This window comes from Furipterus horrens, unplaced genomic scaffold, assembly GCF_987537825.1.
Source record: "Furipterus horrens unplaced genomic scaffold, mFurHor1.1.pri manual_scaffold_5, whole genome shotgun sequence".
NCBI classification, from domain to species: domain Eukaryota; kingdom Metazoa; phylum Chordata; class Mammalia; order Chiroptera; family Furipteridae; genus Furipterus; species Furipterus horrens.
The window spans coordinates 163,323,317-163,344,605 of NW_028327175.1; the positions used below are offsets into that span (position 1 = coordinate 163,323,317).

At 37.0% G+C, this 21,289-nt stretch overlaps 1 protein-coding gene across 4 annotated transcripts in view; it reads right to left on the reverse strand.

Moving 5' to 3' along the window:
• The window catches only part of USP54 (ubiquitin specific peptidase 54), a 132,465-nt gene that overhangs the window by 39,442 nt on the left and 71,734 nt on the right, over window positions 1–21,289 (reverse strand). For all 4 annotated transcript variants that reach the window (XM_090278215.1, XM_090278216.1, XM_090278214.1 and 1 more), the window contains 2 exons: window positions 20,813–20,905; window positions 391–525 (listed from right to left, as the gene is read on the reverse strand). In XM_090278215.1, the coding sequence (XP_090134341.1) occupies window positions 391–525; window positions 20,813–20,905 (228 nt within the window). The remainder of the gene's footprint in view (window positions 1–390; window positions 526–20,812; window positions 20,906–21,289) is intronic.

Consider the following 21,289-nt stretch of genomic DNA (forward strand, 5'->3'; position numbering starts at 1 on the left):
AAATCAGTAGCATTAGTATTAGCAACACCTGGGAACTTGTCAGAAGTAGATATTCTTCGGCCCTATTCCAGAATTACTGACTCAGAAACTCAAAGGGATAGGGCACAGCAATTTGTATTTTAATGAGCCTGTCTCCTCTGAAGGTAACAGCCACAGTTTTATGTAATGGCAAGCACAAAACTACCCTAAGCCTGAAGGAAAAAGAGTAAACTCTGCAAGGCTCTTCATACTGCATTAGCAGAGATACCCTACAGCTCTGAAAAACTAGGGAAATTTCTAGTTCTAACCGTACAGACCAGGGGCACAGTAAATAACCACAGTACGGTAGCGCCTGCTGGAGACCATCAACAGTCCCACCTCATATCAAAGAGGGCCAGAGGCCAGACTTACAAAACACTCCGCAGCATCATCCATAATTCCCAGCTGGAAACGCTGTTCATCCTGGAAAGTCTTTGCCAGAGCACTGCGGAGAGTGTCAGATGGAAGCACTTTTTCACTACTACATTGAAACTGGTTAAAGATTCCCTGTAGGGAAGAGGTTAGACAAGGAGAAAAGCACAGTGTTGTTATTAAGCTTCTCAACATCCCAATCTGTCATGTTAGCATTTCCATGCTCATAGCTATGGAACCAAATGAACTTCCTACAAGTAGATATGCTTGCGGTTAGTAATGAAAAAGTAAAAAATGAAAAAAACAATAAAAACTAAAAAATGAGGAGTCAGAATAAAAGGTATGATTCTGTGCTAATAAGAATAAGGATACTTGGCTCTTCCAACTGAGTATGACAACATTAAGGACATATTAGGAGAGACCATTGTCAGGAGGCGATAAATATGCAGTCACCTCATTTCCTCTGATACAGATAGAGGTAAATGATCTACAGTAAATAAATTATATGTAAATGAATTGATAAATTATTCTCTGGGGACTAATGCTATGAAACCTGGCCCCCTTCTTTTAAATTGTTTAGCTAATACAAAATTACCCAATTCTTGGTCCTCATCTTATTTGTCCTATCAGCAGCTCAGTCACTCATTCCCTTCAGGTTTTAATCCAAATATTATCTTATGATTCATGTACCTACATGAATAAATACCTACATGTCTAACACTGAGAAATAAACATTACATTATTTTTACTTCCAATCTACAGACAAAGTAAACGTCCCATTTAAGACTGCCCACTCTCTAACAGGCACTCACTATCATGAGTTTGTTGCATAATCTCTTGTTATTAATACTTTAACATACACACATATACATACATACACACTATACACACTTAGGGACATGAGTACAGAGGCAAAAGTAGGTTTACAATTGTTCACATGGAAAATAATACAATAATTAATAGCTAAGAATAAATTGTGTTTTGAGTATTCACAATTGTAAACCTACTTTGCCCCACTCCATATTATGCGTGTATTTCTTATTTATGTACAAAGTATCACAGTGAATTTTACTTTTAAAAAAAACTCAGCATCACTGTTTTCAGATTTACCCATAATGACATAATATATATACCTGGTCTATTCCTTTTCCCTGAAATATAGTATTTTATCAGGTGATAATACCACATCTATTTATGCATTTCTTCACTGACAGATATTTTAGCAGTCTCCAATTTTTGCTATTATAAGGCGTCTATGCAAACTTACACTTCTACCAGTGCATGAATATAAATAAATTTCCCCACATCTCTCAACAATTAATACAATCTAGTTAATTTTAGTTTTTCTAGTTACATTTAGTTTTTCTAGGCCTTTATGTGTACAGTAGTAGTCCCTCACTTATCATGGGTATTATGTTCCACCCCCCCCCATGAAGTAGGAACCTTACATTTACTCTACACTTTTAAACCTACGTAACTTTAACAATATATGTATACAGTACTGCAAAATCCCACAACATAGTGAAAAATCCATGATAAATAATTAAGTATAATATTTTTAAAAGCCCCGTGATACAGTGAGGCCGCGATAAGTGAACCACGATATAGTGAGGGACTACTGTATTACCGTGGCAAATATCTTATTCCAATCTTCTGGTGTCTTTTATGTGCATCAGGGTTTTGTTTTGTTTTGTTTTTGGTGTAATTAAGTATATCTACTTCTCCATCTTTAACTACATGTGAAATAACGATGAATGATATGTCCACAGAATAGAAACAAAGAGTGGCAACAAGTGGCACCTGGCCTGATGAGTCCTTGTCAAGTGGTATTGATCTTACCCAGAGACTAGAATGTGGTCCTTGACAGCAGCATTTGGCCCAGATCCTCACTAAACCACCCAGTTTTACAGCTCACTCCACAATAAGCTACAGGACTTCCGCTAAGATGGAGGCCTAGACAGACATGCTGCATCTCTCTCCACAACTAAGAAGGAATAAACTACCTCAAAACTAGAGACAATCAGAAGTTCAAGAACATTGAGTTGCAGGGAAGTCCAACAAACAAACATATAAAGAAGAAATACCTCATCTAGAGAGGCAGGAGGGGTGGAGCTGGGGTGGAGAGAATGTGGTGTGGTGGTGGCAGCAGCAATGGAGGCAGTAAGCCAGCAGAAAGCACAGTCACATGTTTTAAAAAGTAGGGAGGGATGCCTGGGGAGTGCTCCTAGCACCAGACCAGACTGCACACCTCATGGTTTCAGCGCTGGGGAAAATTAAGCCTCATTGCTTCTGACTGTAAAAACCAGTGGGGGTTGGGGTGGAGGAAGAAACTGCCAGTCTCTCAGCAGAGTTCACTTGTTTAAAGAGTCCCCATGGTTCTAGAACGTCCCCAGACCCACCCACTCAGGGAATGACAGCCGGGGCAACAGCTAGAGAGGTGCCAGTCCCATACGGAAGTGGAAGAAGTGTTTGGAAAAGGGGCGAGTGCTAAGCAAGTGTCATTGTTCTCTCTTATATCCCTCCCCCACACAGAGTGCTACAACGTGATAAAACGGGTCACCCATACTGACAAATACCTAAGGCTCCACCCTTTACAACGTAACAGGAGCGACAGCTCTACCTAAGACACAGAGGCAAACAAACACAGGAACCTGTCAAGAGGAGACAGAGAAGTGTGGCCCAAAACAGGAACGAATCAAGGTTCCAGTGGGAGAACTAAGCAATGAGGAGATAGCTAACCTAACAGACAAGGAGATAGCCAACCTAACAGATGAAGAGTTCAAGACACTGGTGATAAAGATGCTCACAGGCTTGACAGATATGCTTAAGTATAACAAACACATAAGGGAAGAAGTGAAGGCTATACTAAATGAAACAAAGGAAAATCCACAAAAAAACAATGGAGAAGGGAAGGACACTGGGGTTCAAATCAATAATTTGGAACATAAGGAAGAAAAAAACAGTCAACCAGTACAGGACAAGGAAACAAGAATTGAAAAAAGTGAGGAGAGGCTTAGGAACCTCTGGGACAACCTTAAACATGCCAACATCCGAATCACAGGGGTGCCAAAAGGAGAAGAGGAAGAGCAAGAAATTGAAAGATCATGTGAAAAAAATAATGAAGGAAAACTTCCCAATTTTGGTGAAGGAAATAGACATACTAGTCCAGGAAGCACAGAGTCTCAAACAAGCCAGACCCAAAGAGGACCACACCAAGACACATCATCATTAAAATGCTGAAGGTTCAAGATAAAGAGAGAATCTTAAAAGCAGCAAGAGAAAAGCAGGGAGTTACCTACAAAGGGATGCCTATAAGACTGTCAGCTGATTTCTCAAAAGAAACTTTGCAGGCAGGAAGGGACTGGCAAGAAGTATTCAAGGTAATGAAAAGCAAGGACCTACAACCAAGATTGTTCTAAGCAGCAAAGCTATCATTTAGAATCAAAGGGCTGATAAAGTGCTTCCCAGACAAGGTCAGGCTAAAGGAGTTCATCATCACCAAGCCATTATCATATGAAATGTTAAAGGGACTTATTTAAGAAAAAGAAGATCAAAACTATGAACATTAAAATGACCACAAGCTCACAACTATCAACAACTGAATCTAAAAAATAAAAACAAAATCCAACTAAGCAAACCAGAATAGGAACAGAATCATAGGTATGAGGATCATTTGGAGGGTTATCAGCTGGGAGGAGGAAGAGGGAGAAATGGGGAAACAGTGCAGGGATTAGGAAGCATAATTGGTTGGTAGAAAATAGACAGAGGGAAGTTAAGAATAATATAGGAAAGGGAGAAGCCAAAGAACTTATATGCATGACCCATGGACATAAACTAAGAGGAGGTAGGACTGCTAAAGGGAAGGGGGGTACTGAACAGAAGGGAGGAAAGGGGAAAAAATTGGGACTACTGTAACAACATAATCAATAAAATATACTTTAAAAAATGAGTTACATATATATCAACAGGCCAAAGAATGTCATTTGTTTGAAATTCTTGTAATTTCTTCATATAAAGAAATTTCCAGGTCAATTTTCAGACTTACTAATGAGATCAGAAATGAGACCACTTTATAAACCTACTATGTGATCTAAGAATAGAAGGCCGCACCAACCTAGAATAGTCAATTCTTGGTCCTTGTCTTTTTTCTTTTTTTTAATTAATTTATTTTTTATTTTATTTATTTATTTTTAGAGAGAGGGAAAAGGAGAAAGAGAGGGAAAGAAACATCACTGTGTGGTTGCCTGTCACGCGCCCCCAACTGGGGAAATGATGTGCAACCTAATTGTACCCTGACTGGGAATCGAACCAGCAACACTTGGTTCGCAGGCTGACACTCAATCCACTGAGCCACAGCAGCCAGGGCTGGTCCTCATCTTATTTGTCCTGTCAGAAGCTCAGTTATTCATTCCCTTCAGGTTTTTATCCAAATATTATCTTCTGAATTAGTATTTCCTGATAACCTTATTTAAAATTGTAGACTCCACCCTCTCTTTCCAAACTTCCCACCCTTGTCTGTTTTATCTTTCCTTGTGGCACTAATCATCATCTGTCATAACATGTATTTTACATATTTACTGTGTGTTTGTACTCTCTGGACTATGAGGACAGAAATGTTATCCTTTAATTGCCCGCTATATATATTCCCAGAACCTTGAAAAGTACTGTCATACAGAGGGTAATCAATAACTAGTTTTAAATAAATAAATGAATGAACAAATCAATCATGTGATATGGGTAGATCTTATAAAGGGAAGATATTAAGCGCTCACTCTCTCTGTCTCTCTGTCTCTCTGTCTCTGTCTCTGTCTCTCAGCAGATAAAGAATTACCTATAAAAAGTGAAATTTTTTAAAGGCAATTAGTTAGAGCAAAATGGGACTAAACCTCATTCTGCTCATCTCAAGAAGGAACCGTTTTCATCATTGTACTCTCCTACTAGCATTGTTTCTCCTCATTCACATTGAACATCCATCTCTACAGTAGCTCAAGAATAATTTACTGTGTAACCTGCTATTATTTTCCTACAAATGATTTCATATGATATGGAGGAAGCAGAACCAGCAATATATACTTAGTATTATTTAATAAGCTGGGAGGGAAATCTATTATAATTACTCTAAGTTATTTTAGATTAACCTAGAAAGTTTTCACAAGACTATTATAAGATCAGGTAAAGGCAGTGTAGAACCTTCCATAATTTTTTGCTGGAAATAGAAGAATATCTATGATTGGCCTCTTAAACTAGACCAAAATGAATGAATATGGGGAAACAAAGGAAAATGAAGGTGTGAAAAGAAGCAATGACTACTTCTATAAATAAATGGTCATCTGATCACTTGATCTGCTGAAAGTCACCTCAGTTTGGCAAATCTTAGTAACCACTATCATATCCCAACCTGCTGACAAAGGCTAGATCTATCTCTAGAAAGGGATGGATGAGGTTTGGTCCTCTGGGTTCAAAGTCCAAAACTGGTTCCAAAACAAACCAATGGCAAATTAATTCCAGAATAGTTCTGTACAAATACTAATTGCAAACTACAGCTCCTTTAGTCCTTCTCAACTGATTTTCCTCAAGTAGTAAACTGTAATCCTCTAAACCATCAACAGTTCCTACTGGATTAATTTCTCTCTCATGTATAGTAATAGTATGTTGTCATTCTAGAGAGAATTAAGAAAACAGTCATTCAAATCACTTTCTATATTCTATGTATCAGATAAACCTGTCTGAGAAAGGACAGGGTTCCACTGAGAGATGGTATAATATAACAGTTAAGAGGACGAACTCTGGAACCAGACTGCCAGGGTTCAAAATCCCAGCCCTGTTACTTACTATTTATACGATCTTAGATCAGTTACTTAACTTCTCTAGGCTTTAGGTTCTTCTTCTAAAAGAAGATTAAAAATAGTCATTTGCCTTTTTGGGGTTATTTAAGGATTAAATAAGTTATCTGTATATCTACATCTTATACTAATGTCTGACAGTATAAGTGCTATCTCAGTGTTAGCTATTACTATTATTGTTATATTTAAGAGTCATTTAAAGTTAACTAAGGAGACTGTTTGCCACTGACCTATCCTGAAGAAGGGCCTTGAGCCAGAAATGCTTCTACCTTCAGCTACCTCCCCAGTCTCTGAGATCTGGGTAGGAAAGACCAAACTCTTCTCATTCTGTTGCTGTTATTCAAGAGAGGCAAATTTCCCATGACCTAGATAATGAGGGTTTCGGCACAGAAAGAGAAAGACTTCCAGTAAGAGGTTTGCCTTCACCCACAGTATATACACAACAACAGAGCTGACTCTTGTGTTCAGAGGCATCAACGTCTCCATGCTATGCTCTTTCTTCACCTCTTAATTACAGGCAGCTTTCTCCATCCACACGCAGTATCTAAATGCATTCAGAATGGCCTCTGCCTGCATCTTCTTTATTTTCTTATTTTAATTAGTTATCAGTTTTGCTCTGCTATTGTCAGGAAGAAGCAAGTATCAGGAATGAAGCAGCCTGAGCCTGACCAGCATGCATCTGTGGAGCTGCAGCTTTGGAAGAAGCTGCAGCACAAAGCCCCTCTGTTAGGGCAACACACTAACCCCTGTGTGTCCCTCTCACATGAGCACAGGGCTGGAACGGACCTCCTCCTGTTCCTTTTTTCACCCTCCTCCCACCTTTCCCAGAGGGAGATCCTGTTCACACCAAAGAAAGCCAAGAACATTTAGTTCAGCAGTAAGAACAGGTGGTAGCACCAATAAGGAACAAAAACTGGTATTCTTCCAATTGCTGAGTTCTATGGCACGGAGGGAGAAAGAGCAGGAAGAACCAAAACCCAGGAATTTTTCCCTGTGGGGTCCCTGATGGTTTCATTTCAATAAACAAAGAAAACCCACCTTTGAGGTTTCTCTCTGCTCTTCTTCACAGGGTGAAACCAAAGAGGTCTTCCTTTTCATTCACAGCCAAATTACTTTTTGTCTATTAACTATTTTCTTGGATGCAGTGCAAAAGCAACAAGACTTAAATGACTAAAAGCAGGTGCTGCCCCACCCATCTCTCTTGGATCAAGCAGCAAACAATTCTGCCCACATGAGCACATAATTATTTGGGCTAGTAAAAGCCACACAAATAAGAGAAGTACCACAAAGGCAGAAAGTCTCTGTGCTTTGGCAATCACAAATGCAGCTTTTGCTTAAGTTTTGGGGTTTTTCCCCTAAAACACAGACTTTTACCTTTAGGCAGGGAACAGCTATTTATTTCTCTCTCAGGATTTCCTAGCCTTGCAACTAAAAGAATCATGAGCACAGAAGACGGGGGTCAAGGAGAAGGGCTGTCACTAAATTTGATGCTTCATTGGCCCGAGATTTTTGGGTAGTGCCCTAGTCAGCAGTCCAACTCGTCCCTGAGAGGTGTCAGCAATACCTTCTGCAAAGGCATGACACACTTTATGAACTGCTATATTAAATTCTTGGGGTTTCTCTTCTTGATCTCGGCTTCCCAACTCTCATCATTTTGGCTCTCATAATTAGTCCTTTTCTCCACCCCTACTGGAAATCATAGACCTAAATAAATCATAAACCTAAATGTGGCCCATTGAGCCTATTTGTAAACACAACCCTCTGAAAAGAAGATAAAGAAGCTAATCGTTGAGTGTCACTGACTACTGGAAGAGAACTTTCACACTAGTTTTGTGTGTTCAAAGAATGTTAAATGTTCTTTTTCAAGAGGGGAAAGAATATTAAACTGTTTAACATTTCGGCACTGAAAACAGTAATAATGGATTTTCAACATTTTACTGCAGAAGATTTTAAACATACAAGAGTAGCCAAAATAGCACAATTGACTCTCATGCACCTATCTTCAACAATTATCAGCTACTGGCCAATCTCATTTCATTTATACCACCCACCCACTTACCCTACTCCCAGATCATTTTGAAGCAAACTACAGATAGTATTCATCTGTAAATATTTTAGAATACACCTCTAAAAACTAAGAACTCTTTTTATTTAAAACACAACCATAATATCATTATAATGCATAGGAAAAGGTAATAATAATTCCTTAATATCATCAAGTATCTAGTCAGTTTAATAGAAATTCTTGGTCCAACTTTGGCGAAGGCAAAAAACAGCTGGCTAGGTGCTCTCTTGAGACTCTTTAGCCTTATATCTAAAAATAGCTACATTTTGGACTTCCTGATTAGAAAACTATCCACATATCCTCTATCAGTCCCTTTAAATTCAATTCAATTATCAATGCCGTACCTCCCCATAAGTTTAGGACTTAATTTGCATCCAGTTCATAACTCATACTTTGAACTTGCCATGGTCAAGTTAAAGACCATCATAAGCTACTTATCACACTCATTCCTGCTACCTATAAAAAACAGACAGACATCTACATAAACACAAGGACATATATACAGCTAGAGAGAAACACCAAGACTTCAAGATACTGAACAGAGACATGCAAAGACAGAGACAAGCCAAATTCACCAGAGAATGATATTGCTTTAAGTAGAAAATCATAAACTAATGTAGAGATTTTGACAAAATACTCAAGTTGCTAATTTTTGCCAAGATCAAAAATATAAAATCTTATAGATTACCAACAGTATTCAAATTTTGAAGATTAATACCATAACCACTTTCCCCACAGGGGAAATGAAAAATGGGACCTTTCTGGACATATACAAAAATTTTGAGATTATCTAAGTTTTGGGTTCTGCCATAAATTCTGGAAAGAAAAGAATCATAACAATCTACTATTTTTTCCTTGCAGTTATACCCTTCTATTTGAATATAATGTGAAATTCTGAACTCCAAATTTTAAAAAGGATAAGAGACTCAGATGTATACTATCCAAGGTATGTCAGTGATTAAATCAGTTGAAAATATTTAAGTACACAGCCTACTAGGAATTTAAGACTAAGAAAGCTTAGCCAAAAGACCACACAAATATCTTGCTTCCCATAGGTAAGCAAAACAAGAAAGTTCAACTCAAGTTAGGTGATATGTGAGTTAGACATAAGGACATACATTTCTTATGCAAGGACTGTTTGTTATAATTTCTTTTACATTTTTTATTTTTCAATTAGTTTACATTCAATATTATTTTATATTAGTATGAGGTGTACAGCATAGTAGTTATATAATTTACGAAGTGATTCCTACTTCCCACACTGATAATTCTAGTACTCACCTGGCATCATACATAGTTATTACAATATTATTGACAATATTCCCTATGCTGTACTTTACATCCCTGTGACTACTTTGTAACTACTGATTTGTACTTCTTAATCCCTTGACCTTTTTCACCCAGTCCTCCCACCCCCTTCCATCTGGCAATCCTCAGTTTGTTCTCTGTATCTATGAGTCTGTTTCTGTTTTGTTTGTTCATTTATTTTGTTCTTTACATTCCACATATACATGAAATCATATGGGATTTGTCTTTCTCTGACTTGTTTCATTTAGCATAATATCATGAAGACTGTTTATTACTAGCTAAAATTTCCAGGGAACACACTAGAAATCTAATTTCTTGGCTTAAATTGTCCAGGATAATGAGTTTACTCCTCTCTGATACCAGCCATGACTACAGGACAAAGAAGAGCCTTCCATACCTATAATCTAAAAAAAAGCACTAGATTGACAATGAATGATGAGTAAGTTCTTATATCACTTTACTCCCTGTTCTTATGGTTCAGTGCCCAGTAGAGGAACAGCTACATGGAACATGCTCAAAAATATTGAGAGATTTGTTCCCTAACTCTCAAATTTCCCCCCAACCCAATTAACAAGAGGGCTATCAGCAGAACACAGACTTCCTTGCACCATCAGATCAGTCTTACTATTCTACAGATACAGACTTACGGTGCAAGACACCTTATATACAAAAAGCTATTTCCTCCCCATCTGGGCCCCTCTACCAAAACCATCATTTTCTGGGATTTATGTCTTACATCAGCATTCTTGAAAGAAAAATCACTAATTGCAAAGATTTGTTGAATTTAATCAATCAATGCAGCATTCTTCTTTGCCTATAACAAAAAACACTCTGTCCTACATCCTGGCACTGCAAATCCTCTAGTACAATCCCTGGAAGGAGAACAAAATCTTTGTGGCATACTAAGTACAGAGGATGGAATTCCTCCCCTCAACAAACATAAATAAATAAGCTAATACACCAAAGTAAAGTTATACCCTGGGTGTTGGGGGTGTAAGAGTAGATTCAATATGAATAATAACTAAGAGTTCTGGGTTATAGGGCATGACAACAGTTGAGATCAGGAAAAATCTTTTAGTAACACTAGATGGAAATAAATTTGGGATTTTTGAAGCAATAGGGTAATGAGCACACAAATCTCTTCTATTTGCTAAGTCAGAGTTGAAAGGCATTGTAGTTCAAAGTAAGCAGAAAGACACACCAACACAAATTCTTTTTAATGAAAGCCATCATTTAAAATCCCCATGCAATATTTTGAGGCTGAAATTACTTTAGGGACGTAGTACCAAATAATACAAAAAAAAAGTACATTTTGCAGGACCAAAAGAAATGGATCATCATCAATATTGTGTACGAACTACCAAAAAGCAATTATAAGCACTGGACTCAACATATACTATGGCACCTGGTAAAGATCACAGAGGACTGGAATACTGACAGACATTCATAGAGCAGATGAAAAAAGCTAAAAATATTAAAGATATGAACCAAAAGGTGCTCACATAAGGCTAACAGTAAGTGCATTTTAAGGATTGGTGAATGGGAAAGTACACCACAGAAGAAAAAGCAAGGATACATATCTTTCAATTAGACTTAGAAGGGCAAATCCTTCATCCAAACATCAGCTTAAGGGAAAGTTGTACAGCTTCTGATTCATCTAAGAACACGTTTATGTTTTCTTTTTGTCCTAAACAGTGGGTTCTAGAGTTTAAAAACATTATGATCAAACATAAAGAATTCAAACTTTATAGAACTGGCAAGTTTTTAGCAGGGTACTTCAAATTCAGGAATTTTGGAATTTCCTGGGGTTTTGGTGGTTGTTGTCATGTTTATTGTCTTCCTGTACTACAGAATACTTTTATCCAATGAATCATAAAAGAATGACACTATTATATAATTATCTGAAGGACACTCAGACCATTCAGTCTCTTGAATAACATATAATCACATGGGAAAGGGTGATTACTTTAGATTGGAGTATCCTGTTTTGAAAAAAATCTGAAACATAGCACTTATGAAAGAATGCAAACAGGTCATGAAGTACCAGCAAAAAGGAATATTGACTAGCCTCATCAAACTTTCCTCTAATTTTTAAATAGGAAGCAGAGAAAAATGAGAAAAAATATACAGAATTACACCCACAGAGAAAAAAATATGGAATTACATCCACCCTGCAACACCTCAAAGTCAACATGTAGGTTAACCATAGGATCCCAGGTAATTCCTCTGCTGACAGGCTCCCAGACTTTTTCCTTCAGCCAACCTTTTCCACCATCAGCACCCCCACCACTCCCACACACACATCTCACCCTTCCCTTACTGAATGAGGAATGAAGGCCTACATCAGCAAAACCTACTAAAAAATGTGACACCAAAAGTCACAATATGAAAATCTCTATTAAATAGGATAGTAGTAAGAGCATAAAAGACAAAAAGACAAAGAGAAGAAAAAGGCAAGCACCCAAAATTCCATAACTAAAATCCATGACCCACCAAAACAATATATGAACCCAGAAAAGTTAAGTGTTTTTACTATGGTCCAGGAATTGGAGGAAAGAGAGAAGAAACCAAGAGGGAAGAAAAGCTGAGCCACCTGCCCCAAAAAGCCACCTTCTCATTCAGCCATGCTAACCACTGGGAACTCAAACACTCATGGGTCTGGGCAGAGACAGTATTTTAAAAACTTCATGAAGAAGATAAATTTCTGCCCTGAATGGGTGGCTTAGTTGGTTGGAGCGCTGTCCTATGCACCAAAGGTTTCAGGTTTGATTCCCTGTCAGGCAGGGCACACACTAGGTTCGACCCCTGGTCTGGCTGCCTATGGGAGGCAACCAATCGAAATCTCTCTCTTTCTCTCTCTCTCTCTCAAATGAATAAAAACACATCCTCCACCTTGGCCAGTGTGGCTCAGTTGGTTGGCCATCACCCAGTCAACTGAAAGGTCGGGTGTTTGAGTCCCAGTCAGGGCACAAGTGCACAAGTCTAGGTTGGGGGTTCAGTCCCTGGTCAGGGCGACCAATTAATGTTTCTCTCTCACATTCATGTTTCTCCCCCTCTCTTCCTCCCTTCCTCTCTCTAAAATTCATGAGCATGTCCTCTGGCAAGAATTAAAAAAAAAAAAAAATGCCCCCCATGACAATTTTAAAACATAAAAAAGAGAAAGACAATTGGGAGCTACTTCACAGTTTTAAGAAGGGAGTAACTCCAGGGTATTCTTATGTTAGAACAAATGAAATAGGGATACACTAGAGCTAGAGAAGCAATTTAGGAATCTAAAAAAAAGTATTATTTTTACTAAAACAATGGGCAAAAAGACTTATTACTAGAAATACCATAGACTAGAGAGGAAGCATAAAGAGAAAGGAAAACTTCTGTGGTGGAATTAGGCAATTTTCAGTTTTTCTCTTCACACTTTAGTGTTCTTTCTAGAATAATGACGGGACTTTTTAATATATTTATAATAAAGTAATCATTCAAATAAAGAACATACATGTATATATATAGCCAAATAATAATAAACAGGCTCCCTTCCAGTCAAAATGGAGGCATAGGTAGACATGCTGCATCTCCCTCCACAACTAAGAAGGAACACAACTACCTCAATACTGGACACGAGAAATTCCAGAAAATCAAGTTTCTTTATAGCAAACAAAGATATAAAGAAGAAATACTCATCCAGACAGGTAGGAGGGGCGGAGCCAGGTCAGAAGGGTCACAGTGTGGAGGCAGTGGTGACAGCGGCTTGGCCAGCCAGTGAAAAGTTCATTCACACATTAAAGAAAGTAGGGAGGGACACCTGGGGAGTGCTCCCAGCACCAGACTAGATCATGCAGTTCACAGTTCCAATGCTGCGGAAAATAAAGCCTCATTGGTTCTAACTGTGAAAACCAGCGGAGGATGGGGCAGAGGACGAAACTGAGGGACTCTCAGTAGAGTCCGTTGGTTTAGAGGGCCCCCATGGCCCTAGAACTTCTGCAGACCCACCCACTCTGGGAACCAAAACAAGGGCTACAGCTAGAGAGGTGCCAGTCTCATATGGGAAGTGGGAGAAGTGCCTGGAAAAGGAGTGAGTGCTGATCAAGCAGCACTGTTCCCTCTCAGACCCCTCCCCCACATACAGTGCCACAACGTGGTGAAACAGGTTCCCCGTACTGATAAATACCTAAGGCTCCACCCCTTATAACGTAACAGGTGCAAAAGCCCCACCTAAGACACAGAGGCAAACACAGGAGCCTATCAAGGTGAGGAGACACAGAAGTATGGTCCAAAAGAAGGAACAGATCAAGATTCCAGTGGGAGAACTAAGCAAGGAGGACATAGCCAACCTAACAAACAAGGAGATAGCCAATCTAAGAGATGAAGAGTTCAAGACACTGGTGATAAAGATGCTAACAGATTTAATAGATATGACTGAGTACAGCACACACAGAAGGGAAGAAGTGAAGGCTATGCTAAGTGGAACAAAGGAAAACCCACACAAAACCAATGGTGAAAAGAAGGACACCGGGGTTCCAATCAATAATTTGGAACATAAGCAAGAAATAAACAGTTAACCAGTACAGAATGAAGAAAGAAGAATTGAAAAAAATGAGCAGAGGTTTGGGAACCTCTGGGACAACTTTAAATGTGCCAACATCCGAACCAAAGGGGTGCCAGAAGGAGAAGAGGAAGAACAAAAAATTAAAAACTCATGTGAAAAAATAATGAAGGAAAACTTCCCTAACTTGGCAAAGGAAATAAGACATACAAGTCCAGGAAGCGCAGAGTCCCAAACAAGCTAGACCCAAAGAGGACCACGGCAAGTCACATCATAATTAAAATGCTGAAGGTTAAAGATAAAGAGAGAATCATAAAAGCATCAAGAGAAAAGCAGAGAGTTACCTACAAAGGGGTGCTTATAAGACTATCAGCTGATTTCTCAAAAGAAACTTTGCAGGCCAGAAGGGACTGGCAAGAAGTATTCAAAGTGATGAAAAGCAAGGACCCACAACCAATATTACTCTATCCAGCAAAGCTATCATTTAAAATGGAAGGGCTGATAAAGTGCTTCCCTGACAAGGTAAAGCTAAAGCAGTTCATCATCACCAAGCCCTTATTATATGAAATGTTAAAGCCTTTATTATACCAAATGATTCCATAAAGTGAGTAAAGACACAAGGCTACAAGCTGACAGAGAATATATGCAATATATATAACCAACAAAGGATTGGTATCTAACACAGAACTTCAGAGATGAAATCCTATAAAGAATAAGTAAAAGATAAATCTGTCAACAAGAAAATGGGCAAAGACATAAACAGGCATTTCTCAGAACAGGAAATCCACATACCTTTAAGCAAAAGGTCTTTCTTATTTAAGAAAAAGAGGCTCAAAACTATAAACACAGCTATCAACAACAAAACTTAAAACAAAACAAAAACAAACAAAGCAAACAACCAGAATAGGAATAGAATCATAGGTATGAGGATCATGTGGAGGGTTATCAGCTGTGAGGTGGAAAGGGGAGAAAGGGTGAAATGGTGCAGGAATTAGGAAGCATAATTGGTTAGTACAAAATAGACAGGGGGAAGTTAAGAATAATATAGAAAAGGGTGAAGCCAAAGAACTTACATGCATGACCCATGGACATAAGGGGGGTCGTAAAGGGGGCGGGATTGCTGGAGGGAAGCGGGGTACTGGGCGGAGGGGAGCAAAGGGAAAAGAAATTAGGACAACTGTAACAGCTAAATCAATAAAATATACTTTAAAAAATAGTAATAATAAGTGCTCATGTACCCACCATCCAATTTAAGAAATAAAAAACAATGAGTTTGAGACTCCCCAATTGATTACATCCTTCCCCTCCAGCTTCCAGAGGTAAACACTATCATGAGTTTTGTGAATCATTCCCTTTATCTCGTTTCAGCACATGTATATATCCCTGAACAATATGTTATTTAGTTTTGCCTGTCTTTGACTAGCAAATTCATGAAATCATAATTTACGTGGTTTTCTATGACTTGCTTTTTCGTTCTATGTAATGTTTTTGTGATTAATCCAAGTTGATATATGCAGATGCAAGCTATTCATTTTCACTACTATATAGTATTTTACTCTAGGACTAAATCATAATTTTTTAATCCATTCTATTATTGTTGGAATGGGTTGTTTCCATTTTTCTGTAATCACAACAAACTACTACTACTTTAAACATTCTCAAGTATATCTTCTGGTATGTATGTATATATGTAGAAGGAATTTTTCACAGCCTATATGTAGGAGTGGAAATACTGAGTGGTAGAGTATATACTAGTTCAATTTTACTAGACAAATGTAATGACAAAGTGTTTTACTAAGTATAATATCAGTTTGTATTCTAACCAGCAATGTATGTAAATTTTCATTATTCTACCTTTTAGGTAACAGTTTTATCTGATTTTTAAACTTCTACTAATCTGAAGGATATGGTTTAATTTACATTTCTTTTTTTTTATTTAATCTTTATTGTATTTTTTTTCATAAAGAGGGTAAGCATCTTTCATATGCTTAAAGGTCATATGGATCTCCTGCTCTGAGAAATGCCTGTTTATGTCTTTGTCCATTTTCGTGTTGACAGATTTATCTTTTACTTATTCTTTATAGGATTTCGTCTCTGAAGTTCTGTGTTAGATACCAATCCTTTGTTGGTTATATATATTGCAGATATTTTCTGCCAGCTGGAAGTCTTGTGTCTTTACTCACTTTATGGAGTCATTTGATGAACATAAGTTCTTGAATGTTTTTTGTAGTAAAATGTGTCAATATTTTTGACTTTGTATTTTTCATGTCTTATTATAGAGAAAAGACTATTCCATGACATGACCGCTGTCTGTACCATAAGCTGGACCCAGGCCAGAAAGGAGGTTGTTTTCTGAAAAGCCCATTTAGTGACTGCTTATAATTGATGTTCATTTTGACAAAAATAAGCACTCCTCCCTTGCCTCCTGCTATGTGCTGGTTCCTAAAACAGGTTGTTGTCCTGACCTGGTAACCATGTAATTTCCCATACCTGGTAGCATTCATGTACTAGTACCTATGATTATCCCCTCCCTTATCCTATACATAATTCTTCAGTGCCTGCCAAGTGGCATGGGGATACACTTCATCTTGCTGCCACCCAAGATATGCCTCATATGTATGTTTTCCTTAATAAACTCTATTAATTACCACAACATAGCGGCCAACCTATTTTTTTGGTCTTTCCCTGACCTCTGCTTACAGAAGAAGTATGTTTTCAGTCTCAGGGCTTTTCCCTGGATCTGTATGTACTAACACTTATTTAATAAATCCTTTCTACCCTTGAGGTCATGTTATTTTCTCATATTTTCTTCTAAAACAAAAAATTTTGTCTTTTACATTTTAGTCCTTAATTCATCTGAATTTCTTAATTTTGGTATAATATGAGATAGGGATCTAATTTCATTTTTTTCTGTATGGATAATCAATCACCTAGGCTCCATTTATTGAAAAGTCCACTTTCTGCTTTGATTCGCAGAGTTAAAAGAAAGTTTCCATATGTCTGTTCCTGAACTCTTGATTTTGTTCCAATGGTTTATTAGTCATACTGTATTGATACCACATTGTCTTAATGACTACAGTCTTATAAGCTTTAATATCTGATAAAGTATAGCAGTCATTAGTACTGCTTGCCAAATAATTCTGGTTCATTCTTCTCCCAAGGATCATGATAGAATCACACTTCCTGGCTCTGTTGTGATTCATGAGAGCCACATGATTAGCTCTGGTCAACAAGTTGTAAGCAGCAAAGTGACATGCTTAGCAAAACTGCCTGTGAAAAACCCTGCAGAGCTCTTTTTCCCTTTGGCTTAGCAATTAGTACAATTAATATTCACCTAGGTTATAATTTTGGCACCTGAGTTCCTGAGTGACTATAATCTATAGGGTTTTCATACTAAACTGCAATGGACAAGTAAGGGAAATGAGAAATACATTCTTGCATGTTTATCACTGAGATTTTAGTTTGTTATCACAACATAACTTTACCTACTCTGATACACAAGAAAAGTTGCTCATTTTGTTATTATGCTTCAAGAGTGCCCTATCTATTGACTGTTTGTCATAAGAATTTCAGAATTAAATTTTCTCAACTTCCAGGGAAAACCTTCTGGGAAGAGTGTACATTAGTCTCACCGCTTTGGAAAATGTTCAAATATTGAAAAACAGTTGGCATTATGTAAAAAATTGAAGATATACATAACCCATGATCCAGTAATTCCATTCCTTGGCATGTATGCAAAAGAAATGTATACACATTTGTAGTTGTGTACAAGAATGTTCTTGGCAATGTTCAGAAAAAAAATCAAAAATTGGAAATAATCCAAATGACTACCAGCACTAGAATGAATAAACAGTGGTTTATTTTACACAATGAAATACCATATAATAATGAAAATGAACAAACTCAACTTGCATACAACATGATATTATAAACATTGCTGAGCTAAAACTAAGACATCTGCACACAAATTTATAAAGAATGGTTCAATTTACAATAAACTTTCAAAAACAGGTAATTTTTAAATTAGATTCTTTAAGGATGGACATATAGGTATTATAACTATCAGATAAAACAAAAAAGTGATTATCACAAACATTAGGAAAGTAGTTATCCTTGGGAGAAAGGAGGTGACTGAGAAAGAAGGAAGGGCAAATGTCTATGATACTGACAATATTCTATTTTTTAAAATTCTCACCTGAGGACATGCTTATTGATTTTAGAGGGGGGAGGGAGAGGAAGAGAAATATTGATTTGAGAGAGAAACAGCAATCAGTTGCCTTTCATATGCACCCCGATGGGGACCAAACCCACAACCTAAGCATGTGCACTGATGGAGAATTGAACCCACAGCCTTTTGGTTTAAGGGATGATACTCCAACCAGCTGAGCCATACCGGCCAGGGCAGCAATATTCCACTTGGACCTAAACAGTTGTTAAAAGGATGTTCACTTTATTATTATTAATATTATTACTATTATTTTATACTGGATTTTTGTTGGGGTTTTATGTCATGTATCTTCTTTGTTAGATTTATTCACATCTAATTTATATCTTTTGTTGGTATTATAAAAGCTCTTTTTTAATTGCATTTTCTGTTAGTTGCCAGTATATAGAAATGCAATTGAATGTTATATCTTGATTGTATAAGCAACAACCTGCTAAATTTTCTTATTGATTCTAATAATTTATCAGTAGATTCTTTGAGTTTTTTAAACAGCCAACCATCATCTGCAAATAATGACAACTTTCTTTCTAATATTTATCTTTCCTTTGTTTTTCTTGTCTTATTGTAGTGACTGGAACCTAGTTTAATGATAGATCATATTATTTTCATGGTCTATAAAAATATTTTTAAAGTAGGAATAAAACATACATCCTATAGGAGGGCCCAGGTACTGATGATCCGTCCTAGGGTTACTCCTCCATACACTCATCATCCTTTCTGTTCCCCCAGAAAATGAATCCCTCCAGGTTGTATAAAGGACTATCTCTTAGAAACTATGGCTATGCTAACAATTAAAATTTCTCAGTTATTAGAACCAAGTTCAGCTAATCCATACTGTCAATTCTTCTGCATTATAAATCTATTATAAAATTTCAAATTTAGTGTACAGTAATTAAAAGACCACAAACAATACCATCTAAAACATGAAGTATGTGCAAACTATAACTTAATTATTTAACATTTATATAACACCGAGAGCTTGAAAAGCACTTTAAGGGGGGAAAAAAATCTAAGTTTTAACATATCTCCAATATAACAAAAGAGACAGGGAAGGAAAAGAAATCTAATGGATAGGTAAGGCAATGATATGATGAGGAACGTACGAGAATGCCAACACATCCTCAGAGTAATGAAAACCCCAAATATAGCCTTTGATCCCTTAAAATCATTTACCTATCTATCATAAGCAACTGCTTCTCTGAAAGACTCCCAATATATATCCTCAGCCCTTATAGGTTGAAAAATAACTTCCTTTCTGTACTTGGGTATCTCAGAAGGTGTCTCATAAAGTCAGGTGGTTGGTTTTCTTCATCTCTCTGGCTTACATATTAATATTGATTTATATTAGCCTAACAATTTGTCCCTCTGGAAAATAAGATATAGTAAGACTGTGACAGCCAGTTCTCCCAAGTTCCATCAGGGTCAATGAAGAGCATGGCACAGTCTATACTAATCAAAGGCATGTCAGAGGGGTCATTTAAGTTCTTATTATCCCTTCCTGGTACAGATAAGAGTTGCTAGTTATTTCTTTTTAAAGATACCTATCATGGACTTAAAACTTAACACTCATGCATGCTGGTCAAAAAATTGTTTTGAGTCAGTTATTGCAAATAACCAATATTATTGCAAAATTCTCCTGAATTTTTTTGGTCACAACTCCTACTCTAAGATGTGAAAGCAACTAAACAAATAATCATCACATCCAAGCATCCCTGTGACAAACCAAGAAATCAGACTTTATGAGCTTGAAAAAAGACTCTGGAAGCTTACTCAGGACTCAAGCAGACTCATCCAACCACAAATAATGTATTGTATATCTGGACTAAGAAAACACAGAGAAGCTACATGATGGAAAAGAGATAGTGGCGACTCAGTCTCTCATACATCTTATTTCTTCCTTTTGAGCAGCATACCTAAAATCTCCAAGTCAGAAATCTCTCACTTTAGACTATTTTCACTGTTTCTAAATGAACCACCAGTTTCATTTGTTCAAAAATGAAAAACTTGCAGTCAGATGATGGGGTAGAATACTGGTATAAAGAATCTATTAAATGTGATAATGGGAAACATGAGGGAATAAAAAAATTTTCATACCGGCATTTCTTAATATGAAGAATTTGTTGCTAAACTTACCTTTAATAGAAAATAGTTAATCCAATTAAGAACACTGTGGTTATTTATGCTTTCAAAATGAAAATTTAGAATTAGCTTTTCAGTTAAATACTCAAAGTCTAAGCACATTTGAATAGCATTCTATCACCTTAAATAAAGCTGTGCAGGACAAAAGGTTAAAAAAACTAACCATATTCATCCTTTGCACTAAACAACAAGCAGATAAATCAGTAACAAATACTTTAGCAACGCCTTAATTAATCAAAAACCTCCTCATATTGATCATTTGGGAACCTAATGGTCGTGAGAAGAAACAAATTTGAAGTATTTACCTTAAGAGCACAAAAGATGCAGGAATCTCCCATGCATTTGTGACTTGTAAGTTGCCTGAAGCTACGTCGGAAGATGTCCAAGTGCCATAAAACCTGGCAAAAATGGAAAATATATTACTCTATAAAAAGCTACTATTTAATTTTAAAATCAAGAGTTCAAATAAACATATGTAATGATTGCAGAAGACAGCTTTATTTCCAAGAGAAAAGCTCATTCTAGTATATTAAATGTCAAAAAAGGTGAGGACATATCTAACAAGAGGGATACACAATCATATTTTGAAAAAAACATTAATTTGAACATGAAGGAAGGTCACATGGAGAAAATATGGTATAACATAACATGAAATGTGATTCTAATGAGGAAACTTATGGGTTAATAGCTGCAGAATAAGTGTTTATTTTAATGGTCCACAAAAAGCAAGACTATTTTAGACTTTCAGCCAAGATGAAGGCGTAGACAGACATGCTACATCT